We start from the raw sequence: 16,637 nt of genomic DNA on the forward strand, positions 1-16,637 counted from the left end.
CTTGCTGCTGGGTTTGATATTTATTGTCCCTTTATGCAAGAGGTGTTCAAGTGTAATATAACCAAACTGAATTTGCAATGATGGTAACTACTAACTGTAATTCCACATTCATCCCTGCTACTATTTCCTTCTTATGGGGAGTTGCACTCACAGCTGCATGTACAAAATGTAGTGCTATTAGTATGTAATTTATAGTAGCAATAAATGGCTTTATCTGAGTGTGGCAGGAGGTGCAATTTAGCCAGTTAATAAATGGATAGTCCAATTTTTAACTTACGGAAATAAATGTTGTAACTTTTTTAATCTTCTAGTGTTTTTTTCAGATTTCCTATTCTCATCTTAAAATTCCCTTTTATATAAACAATGTAAAAATGCTGCCTGTGAACATGTTCCCTTAATACTTGGGGGTTTTGTATCACGGGCTGAGCTGAAATTGTATTATTTAAATCTATTTCTATATGGTTAGTTTATATAAGTGAGAATGTAAATATATTAGTGAAGAATTACTATATTTCTGGTAAATGTTTCTCTTTATCAAATTGCCTAGTGAATTACCCTTTCTTTTTCATGAGCAGTGATTGTAGATAAGAATATTGCTATTGGTTTTGATTATTCCAGTGCATTCTTTCTTACAGCTTTCTCTGAAGATTCCAATCCAGTGGCTGAAGTTCCTTCTGGTTTATTAGATGAGCCTGTGTTAGAAAATACTGGAGCTGGAGAACCTGTTTGTGAAAGTGTACTAAGCCAAACTTCTGAAGCAGACACATCACCATTTTCTCTATTCTTTTACGGTCTGGAAGACAACCAAATCTCAGGAAACCTTATGAATACTTATGAAAATTCTGAGGCCCTTGCAGGGTATGCATCTGGAGGGAGTAATGATTTGAGTGGTCAGAATGGAATTGCTTTTGTAAACATTGATTCTTATAAGCCAGATAGCAGTGATGGAGAGGAAAATGATGCTCAAGAAACATTTTGTTTGGCAAGAGAAGTTGGTTTATTTCAGGAAGCACTAGGTAACTTGCTTTCCGAGTTAGAAGGTGACATAGAGTCTTTTACTGAGTTACAGTCCCAATTGCCCACTCTCAACCACAGTGTTTCTGGAGAATGTTGTGAAGAAGCAGGACCAATGCCTTTAACGAGATATTTTAGCATAGATTCAGACTTGGCATGTCCAAACAACATGACACTTAAACCTTCTGCTGAAGATCAAGGTATACCAAAGAGTAGCTCGAGTGATGCCAGTTATGAAACACAGCAGATAAAAACAGTGGATGTTGGAATCGGAACCCCTGCAGAAATTGCTAATGAATTAAATGTCAATGATGGAAACACTGCCCAAGAAAATTCACCTGAGCTAGTAGTGAGACCTAAAATAAGAAAACAAAATACTGCAAACAACTCGGAGAGAGAGAAGCTTCTTCCTAGTGATGATGAAGAGGAAGGTGGTTCCTGGAGGAAAACTGGAATCACTGAAGTCCAGCAGGGCCGTGCCGAGTATGCCTTGAGAAACAGCAACGAGAGGAGATCTATGTTCTTTGACTCAAGAGACTATGAAGGTGATCAAAAGAACACAAAAATAGACCAAAGGAAAAATGCAGCAGCTCAAGAACAAAAAATTAGCACTTTTTGGGATGAGTTTGAAGACTGCAGCAGATGCTTCTCAGTGACCCTCAGAGATGAAGACAGGTAAAATTTCATTTTTGTATCTGTCTTAGTGTAAATAATATACAAATATGATTAATTTATTAGCAAATGGGACATAACTCAAGCAATTTCAGAATATGATCAGATAACAAGATGCCAACTTTTCCTTTCAGTTTTCTTTCACCCTTCAAGTCCATCTAAAGAAATGGTGATGTACATTCTTCTGGTAATGTAAAAAGCCTTTCTTTATGTTTAGGGTCAAAGCATCTTACCACTAAGGAAGATTACTTGTTTATTTTATTTTTAGTGAGCAGATGGAGGGTAGAGAGGGAAAACCTTGTTCAGCATGGGTTTTGGATTATGAGTCTTTGAAAGTTCCCTCTAAGACTTGGTATTTTCAAAATTTGTTCTTTTTGCCATCAAATATCAATATTCTATGTGACAGCCCATGTATATTCTTGTCTCCAGCCTTTTGAAAGAAACTATTCTTCCTTGTCATATCTGAAGAATAACTTGATGGGATTGCTTATAATCCTGTTTTTTAATGTGAGTTCTTCAGACTCATAGGTGTTTCCGAACAGTTTCAGATTTACAAATAGCTCCAACCTGGACACCAGGAGCAGTATTCAGGCTCTTCCTGGTTTGGCCTCTCTACCCAGAAGACAGATTAATTTGGATAAACCTTATATTGATTAACTTTTACTCATATAATGCTGTTTAAGAACTTTTCACAGTGAACTGGAATTATGTAACTGAACTATTTGAGGGTAAAAAAAAATATTCTAGCCTTCTGTTCATTTATGGCAAATGCAGTAGTGTTTGTGATAGTTTTTGTTTGGTTTTTCTGTTGGGTTTTTTTCCTATTTTTCTTCTAGTTTGCTTTCATCTTGTTGATTCTGTTCCTACTGCATTCTTTATAAGACATGTCTTCTGGATGTTGATGTGGCTTTTTTCTGTGTGTTCTTGCCATTAGGCTTCATAAGCTAACCTGCTTAGTGGTTTATGTTTCCACTGTTTTTGTGGAGAGAACGGCACAAAGATTAATCTGCATAAAATCTTGTCTTGAAAATATTTCAGAGTCCCAATTATGAGAACAAAATCCTTAAAGCATTGTAAAATGGAGTGGTAGAATTAATTTTGTTTTTTCTTATAAAATATATAGGTGGACCTACAAATGAATCCTTTCCTTCCTTGTAAGGTTTGCTTTTCAAAAATTTTTGTTACTGCATAATCTTCTATTTTCCACTTCTGAAATGCCACTACTGGAAGATTAAAATGCAATGGAGGAAATGGACTCTGTTTTACAGTTACAGCATTGGCTTCCATGATGTGAAGTGATGGATTGTTGTAGCATGACAAAGAAATACAGATTGCTTATCTGAAAGTGACTATGTTTGTCATGATGGCGCTAACTGAACCACTAAACAGGAAGTATAAGTGTTATTTTAAAAAAAAAAATTGTGTTCTAAATGCTCAAAAAACTTATCCTTATGAATTGTCAGTGATTACTCTGTACAAAGTAATATGTTTTTCCACTCTTGAAAGGCAATTTTATGTTTAAAGGGTTAAACCATATTCCATGTTAAAATATACATATATAGATAGCTGCGTAAAAAGCAGAATTGACATGTGTGTCAAACTACATCCTGCAACTCAAGTTTCACTTATTTCCAGCCCATGGAGAAATTCACCTTGCTGATTTACTACAGCCTGTGCCTTCACCTCACATTTTTCCTTCCTTGAAGTGTCCAGCTCTTATGGTGTTAGCATGTAGAAGCTATGTGGGAAGGAGAAAGTCTTGCATATTTGTTATATCAGCATATGCTCTAACTTGGAAGGGTCATGGTAGGCCCTCAGAGGGCAGGCCTGGTGTGACAAGGATCATATCCATTAGCTCCCTCTGTTTCGCTTTGGATCATATGGCAAGTACAGGCCAGTTCAGCCAGGGGAAAGACTATTCTCAGAAAATCCATGTTCCAATGAGTTAAGTTAATATGTTATGCTTTTGGTAAGTGACAAGTCTATAACTCTCTAACCATAGAGTGATGTTCTGCATGCCTAGAATTGGGCACAGTTAAATTCTAAGTTTGGAATTTTACACATTCAATGTTCTTCCTCTTTTCTGGTTTGAATTAGTGTTTGTGTATAAACTTTAAAGAGAACAAATTTGACTAACAGCATAGGAATATTATTATAAACTGTGTTGGAAATAATTCCTGGGTTGTAAAATTGAGAAAAATAAAATTAGAGATTTGAATATTTGGGCTAGTCCTATAGTATGCTTAGATAACCTTAAAAACAAACAAACAAAACAAAACAAAACAAAAAAAAACCCAAACAAAAAACCCCACCAAAATACCCCAAACAAACAAAACCAAACCAAAACAAAACCCTAATCAAAACAAAAGACTCTAAAACGTTAGTATTCAGCTTTAATTGGTGCAATGTAAGATACATCACACTACATATCAGAATTTCTTAACAGATATGATTTCTACTGTAAAGTAATCCTTTAAAATAGCCCAAAGTTAATTAATATTCTCATTTCCAGAAAAATATAGTCCTGCTTCAAATTAAAATGCTTCCATATAATCTGTGTCATTTTTATTCTTGTAAAACTTGAAGTGTATAATGTGCAGTTTTTCAAAAGGACTTGCAATTCATTAAATAGCAAGTTTTATTGACATGTACTTGTAATATTAGATAGAAGGAGCATTTCTTTCAAGTGAGTTTGTAGGTGGAAAGATAACATTGATACTGCTTTTAGAGTGACCACTGAGCTGCAGTTGTTGTGGATTGCTGTGTAAGATGTGGTCTAAGCCTGTTTGCTGTTCACATAGTATTAGTTTTCTATAACTTTTTGAAGTGATGTAGCTAGTTGACTATACTTTGAATTCTGGTAGTTGTCAACTGTCACTGTTAGTATTGAGTAAACCTAAGTGGCATTACAAAAGGTAGCAGTAGGTAAGTTCATCCTTCTTGAGACTCTAACATCACTATTTTAAGCTGCCTACAACTTGTTTACTTTCCTTTTCTATGTGGTGGCTGAACAAATTCTCTTTGAAAACATGGCTGCCATTCATCTGTTTGGGCTAGTGAATTATATAATTTGCAGTAAGTCATCCATTGTACCTTTGTATGATTTAAAAGAAAGGACCATCGTATATTGCTTAGAGGTAGAGAGCTTGTACTTTAAGTTTTGTTTGGCTGAGAGGTAAGACCGACCGCTTACTCTCCGTTAAGCAGGCATTGGTGTTCTCAGTGTCACTGCTGCTGTTTTCTCTTTGTGTGCTTGGAGAAGGATGAGTATAGTGGGTCTGGGTTTATATTCCTGAGTTGTTTCATGTACTCTGCAATTGTAGGGAGTGAAGAACAAAACCCTTTTGCAAAGTAGGATGGGCAGAATTCTTTTTTTCGAACTGATCTTTTTTAATCAGCTCTTTATGTATACTTGCCTTGTTACACATCTATAAATAGTACAAAATTAATTTCTCCTAGAAAAAATAGTCTATATTGAGAGCAGTGTTCATAGAAAAGTAGGAAATCACAGAATGTTTGTGTTTGTTTTCTTTCCCCTAAAGCAGTGTTGAAATTCGCACCTCGTTGCCTTCTTTAAATTGCAACTCAGATTGCAGTGATGGAGAATGGTCTCCAGTTGTGCCTGCCTATTTGACTGCTACAGAAAAAGAGGAGTCCTCAAGTGATGCGAGATGGGAGGCTGCCCCAGGCAAGGAGGAACGTGGGCCTGAAGAGCAGAGCAACAACAGTGGTGTAGAAGAGCAGACAGACTTCTGTTGCCAAGGAGGGTATGTTTTTATTTTACTAGCTAACTTTAAGTTCTGGCATCAGCACATGACCCTACACAGAATAACATCAATTCTAAAAGTAGTTATTATACTAGCAATAATCATTTGCCTACATCAAAATAATCTGAGGAGTTGTATGTATTTCAAATCAGGGAAAAAATGGTATGTCATGCAAACAATTATATTTTATGAAAGATACAGACATAATGAGAGGGCATTGACATGCAGTGTCAATAGGGATAATAGGCTCAATATACCAACTTTAAAAAGCCAGATTAGGCAAGTTAATTGTAAAGATGTATATGTTACATATGCATCTTCTGCTACTGCTTAGCTCCTGCACAGCAGTTGTTTACCTCTTTGTTTTACTTCTTATATTCCACTGATGCTCTTCATTTCTGCAGCCCTATCAGTGATTAAAGTAAACTTGAACTACTTGCTTGCCGAGAACTTCTGTATTTTATCTGGTCATTCAGTACTTTAATTTATAAATTAAAATACCTTTGCTGCAAGGCAAAATTTATAGCTATAAATGGCCTAGGACAGGTTGTTGTTTGTTTGTTTGTTTGTTTGTTTTTCCTAAGCATGTAATATTGAACTTATATTCTTAGTTTGGGTCTTTATAAAGCAACAAGCCATGCCTAAGTGTTTTTTCAGCTTATTCCGCTCTTAGGTAGGCAGTACCTGTTACCAAGCAGTCCAAATCACTGTTACTGCTTTTTTAGTATCCCTGCCTCCTGAGGTTTGGAGAATTAGTGCGGCTTTATGAAAACATTACAAAAACTCATCTGTTTCAGAACAACAGTGGAGCTGTGTACTCTTTAGCTTTCTTTGATGTGAACAGTCTGCAAATGTACCCATTTCTAATGTGATTCCTTCTTATTTTATCCTTTGATAAATAAAGTGGGACTCGCAGCCCTGTGGCTCTAAACATCCAGGTGACCTGTGCTCCTCTAAAACGTCCAGGAATGAGAGGAGTCTTTCTCCTTATGCAAATAGCTTCTTTTGCAAATGGTATCTCTTTGCATTCAGGCCAAGCTTCCCCATGAAGGCTCTTCCAGGGTGTCAAGAAAGCCTTTCTTTTTAGTAGCTTTAGGAACTTGTAGATGAATAAGAAAATCTTTAGTACCAAATTTACTAGCTCTGGTGGGGATACTACCTGTACTAGGGAATATGGAAAGCAAGCTACTTACTGTACTGCTGGCCTTGAGCATTAGGCAAATAATTTTGCCATAGAATCATTCCTAGATTCTGAGGCTGGAGCTGATACCACTGGATGTTTCTTGTTTTTTACAGCAATTGGTAAATTCCTAATCCGGAACTCTGCAGTCTGGGAAACATGCATCTTTAGCCTTTGTAATATGTGTAGCTTTTGTTGCTTACATGTGTTTGTAAATTCTCCTAGCTTTTTAGTTTTAGCTTTTCACTTATTTATTTGAAGGGAACAGACAGTATTGGAGGAGGAAGAGATTCCTTGGTTACAGTACCGGGAAGAAGTAGAAAGTAGCAGTGATGAGGACAATTATCCATTTAGTGATTTTTTGCATCCTATATTCTTCCTGTTGGATGGAAATAACAACTTTGAGGATGACTCCAGTGTGAGTGAAGACTTGGATGTGGAGTGGAGGTATGCCTTTGATAGCTTTCTGCGTTAATTTCAGAGGTTTTGTAGCTACTGTTTTGCTTTTTATGTAAGATGTCAAAAATACTCATGGCTATCGGCATGCACTTGCTTCAAAGAGCTATTAGCATGCACTTGCTTCAAAGGCTGATAATCTGAGTTTTAAGACTTAAGATACTTCAAGTGCTATGTGTCTTCTAGTGAGAAGACAAGGATGTAGATTTGCTAAATCAGGCTGTGATATGAGAAAATTCTGGAGCACTAAATATTCAAGGGATGGGTGTAGTTTTTAAATTAATTTTCAAGATGGTAAGTATAGTGGAAGTATAACAAAAGTAAAGCAATGTGAATGTAATCAGCATTCAAGTCAGTGTTGTTTTATAGTTGGTCTTCTCCTCTTTTGCAACTGGTGTAAGTTAGATGTTATAAGCCTATTTTATTTCTCTTTGAAATGCCATGTGCTGACCTAATAGTATCATAATTTTAAATGCTTCACTCAATTTTCTGTCATTAGATTACTGAAGAATATTGCAATATATTTATTACAAAAATTCTGCAAGTTCCAGGAAGAACAGCCTAATCCTAGAATAGTGTAATGCATTTGTTTTAACTTGAGAGTGAGGTAGACAGAATGCTTTCCAGTGAGGGACTTAATGCTTGGTCTCTTCTGCTTATTAAAAATATTACAAACTACAGTGTAGACATACCAAAAACACTGGTATTTTCTCCTTGTGAAGTTACATTGTGAAAAAGCAAAATGTGGACTAATGCATGAGAGTCCAAGCTAGAAGTAAGTCGTGTGTTCTTACAGTGTCAGGCAGCAAGCTAGCAAAGGAATTGTAGGACATAGACAAAAACTGTTTCAGTGTTGGAGGTTAGCCTTGGTAAGCTTCGTAATTACTCAAAATAGAAAGGAAGATGCTTCTCTAATAGTCTGTTAAGTTTTGTCTGTTGAGCTTACGCAGATCTGTAAATGATTATGCTTGTGCCTGCTTTAAGATTTGGTCTTGGAATGTTGAAAACAGAACTGGAAGCAGCTGCCAAGCTATGAATTGTGACACACGATGTAATAAAAATCTGAATGCTAGTTGTAAAGTGAGCTTAATAGCATACATATGAAATTTATTAGCTGAACTGTATGCCCTTTTACTCTGGTGTAGTCAATAGTAAAAGCTCCTATCATGTTCTTCTGAAGTCTATATTGTCTTGAGTTTACCACTGTACTGGGAGCAGGTGCTGGTAGTGGGGGCTGCTGGGCAGCCTCTGTGAGGAGAGGCTGAGTCTGCCTTGTGTGGGACACCAGCAAGTTCCAATGGACCTACTGCAGGGTGGTGCTTCTGGGAGAATATTTAAGGGTAAAAAATGCAGCACAGCAGAGTGTGAGAGAGAGGAGCAAGGACAATGTGAGAGAAACAACCCTGCAGACACCAAAGTCAGAGAAGAAGGCGGGGGAGGTGCTCCAGATGCTGGAGGAGATATTCCCCTGCAGCCCCTGGAGAAGACAACAGTGAAGCAGGTAGGTGATTGCTGAAGGAACTGTGCCTGTGGAAAGCCCATGCTGGAGCGGTTAGTGAAGGACTGCAGCTTGTGGGAAAGACCCACACAGGAGCAGGTGTATCCTGAAGGACTGCAGCCTGTGGGAGAGACCCCGACTGGAGCAGGGGAACAGTGTGAGTAGGAAGGAGTGGCAGAGAACAATTGCCCTGGACTGACCACCACCTTCATTCCCTGTCCCTCTGCTCTGCTTGGTGTAGGGGGACGTAGAGGAGTCAGGAATGAAGTTGAGCTTGGGAAGAAAGGGAGGGCTAAGGGGAAGGTGTTTTAGTTTTTGTCTTTGTATCTCACCATCCAAATCCATTTTTATTGGCAATAAATTCAACTGATTCAACCTTTTAGTTGACTTAAGGTTCCCCGTTAAGTTGAGTCTGTTTTCCTGTGATGGTGATAGGTGGGTGATCTCTCTCTTTATCTCAACCCATGAACTTTTAGTCTTACATGCCTCTCCAGTTGAGGTGGGAAGTGAGAGAGCAGCTGGGTGGGTGCCTGGCAGCCAGCCAAGGTCAACCCAACACAACCACCTCATGAGAGTGTATGCACACAGGTGTTAACAGGTGATGTACAGTAATTTGGTGTAGCCAGCCCTCATGTTGTTACTGTTTACTTTGAAATTAAGACTGTGTTTCCTAACTCATGTTTTTCAGACTACTTGATGAGTTTGGTGATGGCCTAGGACTTGCTCAAGCCATTCCTTACTTGAATCCTCATTTTCTCACAATTATGGCCCTAGAGGGACGCTTACAACAAGCTATGGAGGTATTAAAATATTCTTGGTGGTATTATATCAGTGATGTTGTGACATAAGTTTTTATTATTTAATCCTTTTTCAGCATAATCTAAAAATCAGGAGGATCAGGGAGAAATTACTTTCCTGTTTTAGCTTGACCTTTCAGGTCTGCAAGCATGAAAATGAATGTTGGAATTTCTTTTAAATGACTTAGTGCAAAAAGTTGTTGTTCAGTGCTATTCCTTTTAGAATATGGATTTATTTCCTCTTAGAGGAAAAAAAGATACTGATTTCTACCAGTATAAACATATGCCATTTAAATTATTCTAAAGAGTGTTGCCGAATTCCCTACGTAAAGGAATGTTCATACCTGGATCTGTGCCTATAAATTGTCCCAGGTTTGGGGGTTTTTTTTTGCAAGAGTACAATTGGGTGTTTCATATTTTTATTCCTCAGTAGAAGACTTCTCTGTGTCTGACTGTCTTGACTCCACGCATTTTAAATTAAAACCAAAACCAAACCACCCCAAAGCAAAAAAGCCTTTTATCTTTACTGTGTTCTAATCTCATTTCATCTGTCTAACTTTGGTTAAACCAGACCATTTGTTATCAAGAACCAGCATGGTTATTACCTTTGTCTTTTATGTGTCACATGACATTGGTCACTGTCAAAGTGAATATGGAGCTAGCTGAAATTCAGTTTGATGTAATGTGACAATTCTTGCACTGCCGGAAATCTCCCCTGCAGGGTATTTGTCAAAATAAGAGTTAAATGATGTGTAGACATATAATATGGTGTTACAACAATTAAATTGAATGTTTTGTGTGTGACGTAAGTTGAGGGGCAGCAAGGAGCAGTTTGACTACTAGCCTTTAGTCTGCCCTGTTCACCCCTTTTAACTGTATGTCATAGTATGCTTGCAGACAGTATACAGAGGACACTTTAAAATGCTTTCTAAAGCTGACAGTCAGCGGAACAATCATAGATTTTTTTTATTTTTATTTTTTTCCCATGGATATGTGCAAAATCAATGATTTTGTGAATAAACTTCATGGGGATTTTCCAAGGGGGCGGAAAGGTTGTTCCCTGAAGTTGGCAGTCATTCAGTTTCCAGGTATATGGTGTATGGGAGGTCATTATTATTCATTATCAAGTACCATGGGGTATTCTCCAGCTGTGTAGGATCTTGTTAGCACTACTCGTCTGGAGACACTTCAGAACTGCTTATTAATGTGTAGGAGGTCTCTTTATTGTTACTATAAAAGCAGTATTTTGAAGTTGTATAGGTAAGATTCCTTGTCTCCTGTCATAGCTGCTGGTTCTCACTACATCAAAAAGAACAGAACTACAGAAGCACTTGACCTCCTCCTTTGCACCAAAGCAAGAGGATCTGTGTAGAGAGGGGAAACTAATTCCATCTTTTTTTTTTTTTTTTTTTTTAATCTATATGTTAACACCTAAAGAGGAGACTGAGGTTATTATGGCTCTGAGTTTTTCTTTGTCATTACTGTGTAACAACATTTCCCTAGTTCCTCTGTCAGAATAAACATGTGCGCTCTTGTCAGGCTGACCTGTAAGAACAATCCTAGGTTGCTATGTGCATGGCTGGCTGAGAAGATGCTGTAATTATGTTAGTGTCACTAGGAATGGAGTGTCATTGAATACACTTGGCAAGCAGGTAGATGACTACAAAGGTAGTTATTCTCTGGTACCTGTGGTTCAGGTCTCTGTGGATTTTGGGCAAGAAGGAAAGCCAATTCTCCTAAATGGTATTTGTGCTTGAAATTAGCACTTAGGTGTCTGAAACTTTATGGTGGGGATAGAAGTCTGGCATAAATGGAATTAGCAGAAAATGGTAACTGAGTATTCAAAGGAACTGCTGTATTAACTGTGAATAAATGGACAACACAGGTTTTGAGTAAGAACTCTGAATATTTCCTCCAAATATCAAGCAGAATGTACAGAGCACCTCTCTTTCCAGTATGAAAATGGTTACTAGAATTGTTCAGAAAATAAGAGCAAGGGTTACCCAAAACTGTTCAACATTTCTCTTGGGCAATATTGCAAGTATTTCTGGAAGTTGAAAGAAAGTGAGCAAAAAAAGGCTCTGTCATGTCTATCTACCCAGAATTAATTTTAATTGTCTGCTGAGATACTATCTTTTAATGACTACAGCAAGCTTTGACAGGATCAGGATATTATGTTTTCTGCTTTCTAAAAAACAGGACTTGCAAATGGCTAGTCCAGTATATTCTCTTAATGAAATATGATGTGACCCTGTCCCTGACTGGATTAACATAAACTAGAAAATTGTGTTCCTGGAAGGATGTTCAGAACAGCCTTTAAACACAACTTCCTGGTTGTCAGACAGTTGTAGATGAAGATGTAGAAGTGTGTTCCACAAATTTAAAAATGTAAAATCTTTCATTGAAATAGTAAATTCTTGTAGTGTTACAAAGTCTTTTCCTTATCTTTGGTACTGTTGTCACAGTGCCTGCTCAGATATCCAAAATATGGTGTACAGTATTTTCAGGAGGAAAAGATTCTTTTAAAAAAAAAAAAGGTTTCTTTTGTGATGCAAAGCCCAGACTGAACTAACTTTTTAAGTTTGGGTAAGGGATATTGCTGAAAATGCCTGCTTTCTGCTAGAAAATGCAGTTTCTGGTTTTTCCATGTATAGGCTATATAGGAAGTGTTTGTAATATGACAATTTTTGTTCCGTAGTTTGTTGCAACTGTATATATGTATCAAGTAAGGAGTTAGAGATCACTGTGAGGGTTATCTCAGTAACTAAGGGCAGGGTGATCAGGCTTGAGAACTCTTTGAGGGAAATGAGAATTGAAGCTAGTTGTCTTTCTTCCTCATGACTGGAATTTTTTGCTCCTCATCCCTCTCCACAAGAGTAAAGGGAGTTATTTCATCTGTTCTTGGCATAGTTCATCTTATGGTTGTGTCCCATCCCAACTTCTTGTGGCCCCCAGCCTGCTGGCTGGTGGGGTGGGGTGAGAAGCAGAAAAGGCCTGGGCTCTGTGTGAGCACTGCTCAGCAGTCACGACAACAGCCCTGAAGACATAACTTCCATTTAAGTAATACTATTAGAATTGGATTCCTTTTCTTGATTATTTGTTTTTATATGGAATATTACATTTGTGAGTAAGCAGACCCAAGTTCTCTTAACCTTTTCAGATTCTTCTGATTTATTTGGAGACTCTTGGATTTGATGTTGAACAGGCTCATCCACCAGCTACTAAAGAAACCATAGATTGTCTGCCACAGATTACCGTCACAGATGACCAAGATGGTATGGAAAAATAATTAAGAATTAATTTCCACAAAGTTTCTAAGAACAAATTTAGGTTTCTGTAATACCATAGATGCAGTATTTAAACATACTTATTGTGCAGCTGGCAATGCTGTTCTAAGAGCTTTTGAATCTTGAATCAGACCGAATATAACTTGGTCAGTTTGGAAAACTAAACTTTACTGGAGTAAGTGTGATTGTATTTTGTAATCATTAGTGATACTGTTGATAATATATGTGTTTTAATTTTGGCTCCTCTTGGATGTAAACCAAGATGATAATGCTTTTTCTTCATTGTGAGTGTAGGTCAAGAGCAGCGTTGTACTATCTGTTGCAGTGAATATGTGAAAGATGAAATCATAACAGAGCTGCCCTGTCATCATTTGTTTCACAAAACTTGTATAACTCTTTGGTTACAGAAAGTAAGTACTACAGGATTGGTGGGGGTTCGGGGCGGGGGAGGGTTGAGTCTTTGCATTCTTCTGGGAAGAACAGTTTGTAACTTTTTGAAAATGTGGGATGAAATGCCAAGAAATATCTGGCTATTAATTTTTTGCATTATGGAACCAAATTCTACTGCAAGTGAGGAAAGTTAATTTATATCTATACTCACCTGAAGGGCGATTTCTTGAATAGAGGGAGTATTTTAGTGAGGAACAACATGGTCTGCTTTCAGTAAGAATGAAAGAGGTGAATGAGTTGTAACTTGTTTTGGTATGAGAAAAGCTTTCTTTACTGTACTCACACCCTGAAGTAAAGATGGCTTGATTCTTCTCTGAGAATAGACAAGGATCTGATCTGTCTTGCCAGAATGTGAGTCCTATTTATGGTAACAGCTGAGGTTGGTGGGAGAAATACTGGAATGCTGGTAGATTAATTTAAAAAAATTGCCTTTGGTAAATCTATATGGTATTAGATTTCATTTTCATAATCTGTAACCAGCTTCCTTCCTAATGTCTTAAAAAGACTTGCATCATATTGAGGCTAGATGAAAAGAACTGTAATTAATGATTTGGTATTCTTTTTACCTTGTACTTGCACTCTCCTTTACCTACCATATAAGCCTAGACTTGCTAATTCTCAGCAAGCCTACAGTGTAACACATCATTTCCTCAAGAGGTACTTGATTCAGACTAGGGAAATCAGATCAGAACACCTCTAGTATGCGTTCTTAGTGGGTTTATAACTTTTTTTTACTTTGATAGTATTGACTACCATGTTGATACTGCTTGTGTAATATGTCTTGTCTTTTTCTGCTGTCATAGTAAACTGCTCTTGCTGAAAACTGGGACAAAATACTTGCTGTTAGATTTGGGCAGTACCTAGTTTATTTTTAATCCTTGCCTCAGAAAAAAATTACCACCTCTAAAATCAATTCTTTGAAGAAGATCTTACAGATAGCCTGATGTATCTGCTCTTTAACTGGTTTAAAAGCAAAACAAAGCTTTCTTCTGAGATTGTTAGCTGTCTCTTAGCACCAGGTAGCTATCCAGTCAAATTTGACTTTGAGACAGTGCTGTTGTAAAGACATTAAATTCTTCATAAATAATAACCTTTTGTTTTTAATAGAATTGAATATGAACTGTGCAAATGACCTGCTTTTTTTTCCTCTTTCTTTTGTAGTCAGGAACATGCCCAATTTGTCGTCATGTGCTTGCACCCGTGCATACTTAAGCAGCTGCTGCCACAGTTTCCTTTCTGTCTGATCATGATTGAGCATCTTCTGTTCACAGTGCTGCTGGAGCTTTAAACTAGGGTCTGAAATAAAATCTTTGCTACCAAAATAAAAATTTAACTTTTGCCTCTAATTACAGTGTGAAAACAATTAGGTACAAAATACTATATGAAAAATACTATCTATATTATATATTTCTGTTTAGAAAGAGAGTGCAAGAGTTTATAACTCTTCAGGTTTATAATAATAGCTTAAGTTTTCAAACTAAGTTAGAAGAATTAGGTATAAAATACTATATGTAAAATACTATCTATATTATATATTTCTCTTTAGAAAAGAGGGTGCAAGACTTTCTAAACTCTTTAGGTTTATAATAACAGCTCAAATTTTCAAACTTAAGTTAGAAGAATGTGTAGCCTTTTTTTTGTAGCAGAATGTTGCTGGTAACTGTAATGTCTTAATCTTGTATTATGATAAATTTTTCCAAAGAGAGAATTCATGTGGCACTTTGATCAAGTTCTTGTAGCTGCAGTGAAGTTGCAGCTTATTAAAGTTATGCTTATAATCTGTTCTAGGTACTATAATTGAACTATCTGGTTTTGTTAAAGTTAGTGCTACTAAGTGACTTAGTAATTGATCTCTCATATTTGCATCTGATGTGAAGATGTTCTGTGATGCCAGCAGTGGTAAAATTTGATTTCACTGGAAACAAATTGTATAATGGAACAATATTTCTTACCAGCTTATTCCATAATAAATTTCTTTCTTAATGTCAGCAGTTCTATTAAATTGTTGCTGTCGTGTCTCTTTTTTGTAAATGCTAGCACCGTTTTTAAGCCTGTGTCTTGAATAAGTATATGAACTATGGAACCTCAACATTTGAAGTCCTAAGTTTCTAAGAATTTGCATCTCTAAGAGCTGGGCAGCTGGTTTCTTCAATTTGTGTTTAAATTCCATTCTACTAATTACATCTCCTGCATGTGTGCATACTCTCTCTCTCTCTCTTTAAGATATATTTATTTTTATATATATCAGGGCAGAGGTTGCTTTCCAATGCAGATACAGTTAAAATATTTTTGGCTCTTGGAGTCTTAAGTCTCAAAAAGTTAGTAGAAACTTCACACACTTAATTGAAAAACACATTTGAATACTTGGCTATTAGGATTATTGTTATTTCAGAAATTTAAAAAAATAGTAGTGTTTGTGGTATTTGCACTGGTTGCAGTGGGTTATGCTACACTTAATATGTTAAAGGATAAAAGACTGGTCTTTAAAATGTTTGTCTATAAATAATACTCCAGTATACACAAAAACTTTAAGGGACATGGAGTTAATCATTACAGGACAAAGTTAATATTTGGATGTGCTTATGTGTACTCCTGGCTGCACCAAAACTTTTCTGTGGCCATTGGATGGACATACAATTCCTAAAATGTTGGTGCATGGGAATAATACACAAGGAGTCTAATCAAAACCCCTTAAAACAGTTACAGATTTTTCTAGTAACTTTCAAATTAAGCTGAATTATAATAATCTTATAGTAGCTCACTGGCTGCTTAGTTATGATTATGGCTGCTATCATAGTGTCTCATTTCTTTACAAATATATTCTTTTATTAGTGCTAGAAGATATTCATGTTTGAGGAACATACTGAATTGTGTGACGTACTTTGCAGTGTAACTTGTGGACTGCAGCAGAACAAAGAACTGGTGGCAGTTGCCATGAGTCTGCTCCTGAGGTTTTCAATTATGTAATTACGAAACTTAAACTATAAGGAAACCAATACACTAGGATATTGGTGAAAAGTGGCAGATGTGTAACTCCTTGCCAGCTTATTTTCCTGTATGAAAACTTTATATTTGCTGAAGTAGGCATCAGTAGGATTTAGGGAAACATAACAAGAAACATATACTTCTAGGCATACTCACTGGCAGAATTCATACTAATCCAAAAAGTGCTACAATCTTCCACGTATTTATTACAACAAACTAGCGCTGTGGAGACTGGTTGATCCATGACTACTGTCCGTCCCAGATAATAATATAGTAATGCAGCCTTTAAAGTTCATCTAAGGGGGGGTGGGAGGGGGTGTATGTAGATTTAAGAGAAAGTGGAAATGAAAACTTCTTTATTGCTTGCAGGGAGAAAAAAACCACCAGAATGGTGGATTTAGTAGTATCAAAATTGTTCTTTGTTAGGGACTTTAGTTCTTGAGTAGCTCCCCCTGCAGCAAATGTTGCAGATACTTTAACAGCCTGTACTTTGTTTCTCTGGAACTGCACAATATGTTGGCCTTCATTTAA

General features: G+C 36.8%; 1 protein-coding gene across 1 annotated transcript in view; it reads left to right on the plus strand.

Annotated features, from left to right (window-relative positions):
- The window catches only part of PJA2 (praja ring finger ubiquitin ligase 2), a 32,653-nt gene extending 18,239 nt beyond the window's left edge, over positions 1-14,414 (plus strand). The window contains 7 exon segments of the mRNA XM_049794934.1: positions 636-1,689; positions 5,271-5,453; positions 6,895-7,080; positions 9,276-9,387; positions 12,545-12,659; positions 12,966-13,081; positions 14,283-14,414. Of these exon segments, the coding sequence (XP_049650891.1) occupies positions 636-1,689; positions 5,271-5,453; positions 6,895-7,080; positions 9,276-9,387; positions 12,545-12,659; positions 12,966-13,081; positions 14,283-14,414 (1,898 nt within the window).
- The last annotated feature ends 2,223 nt before the right edge of the window (positions 14,415-16,637 follow it).

Source organism: Accipiter gentilis, chromosome Z (assembly GCF_929443795.1).
Source record: "Accipiter gentilis chromosome Z, bAccGen1.1, whole genome shotgun sequence".
NCBI lineage: Eukaryota > Metazoa > Chordata > Aves > Accipitriformes > Accipitridae > Astur > Astur gentilis.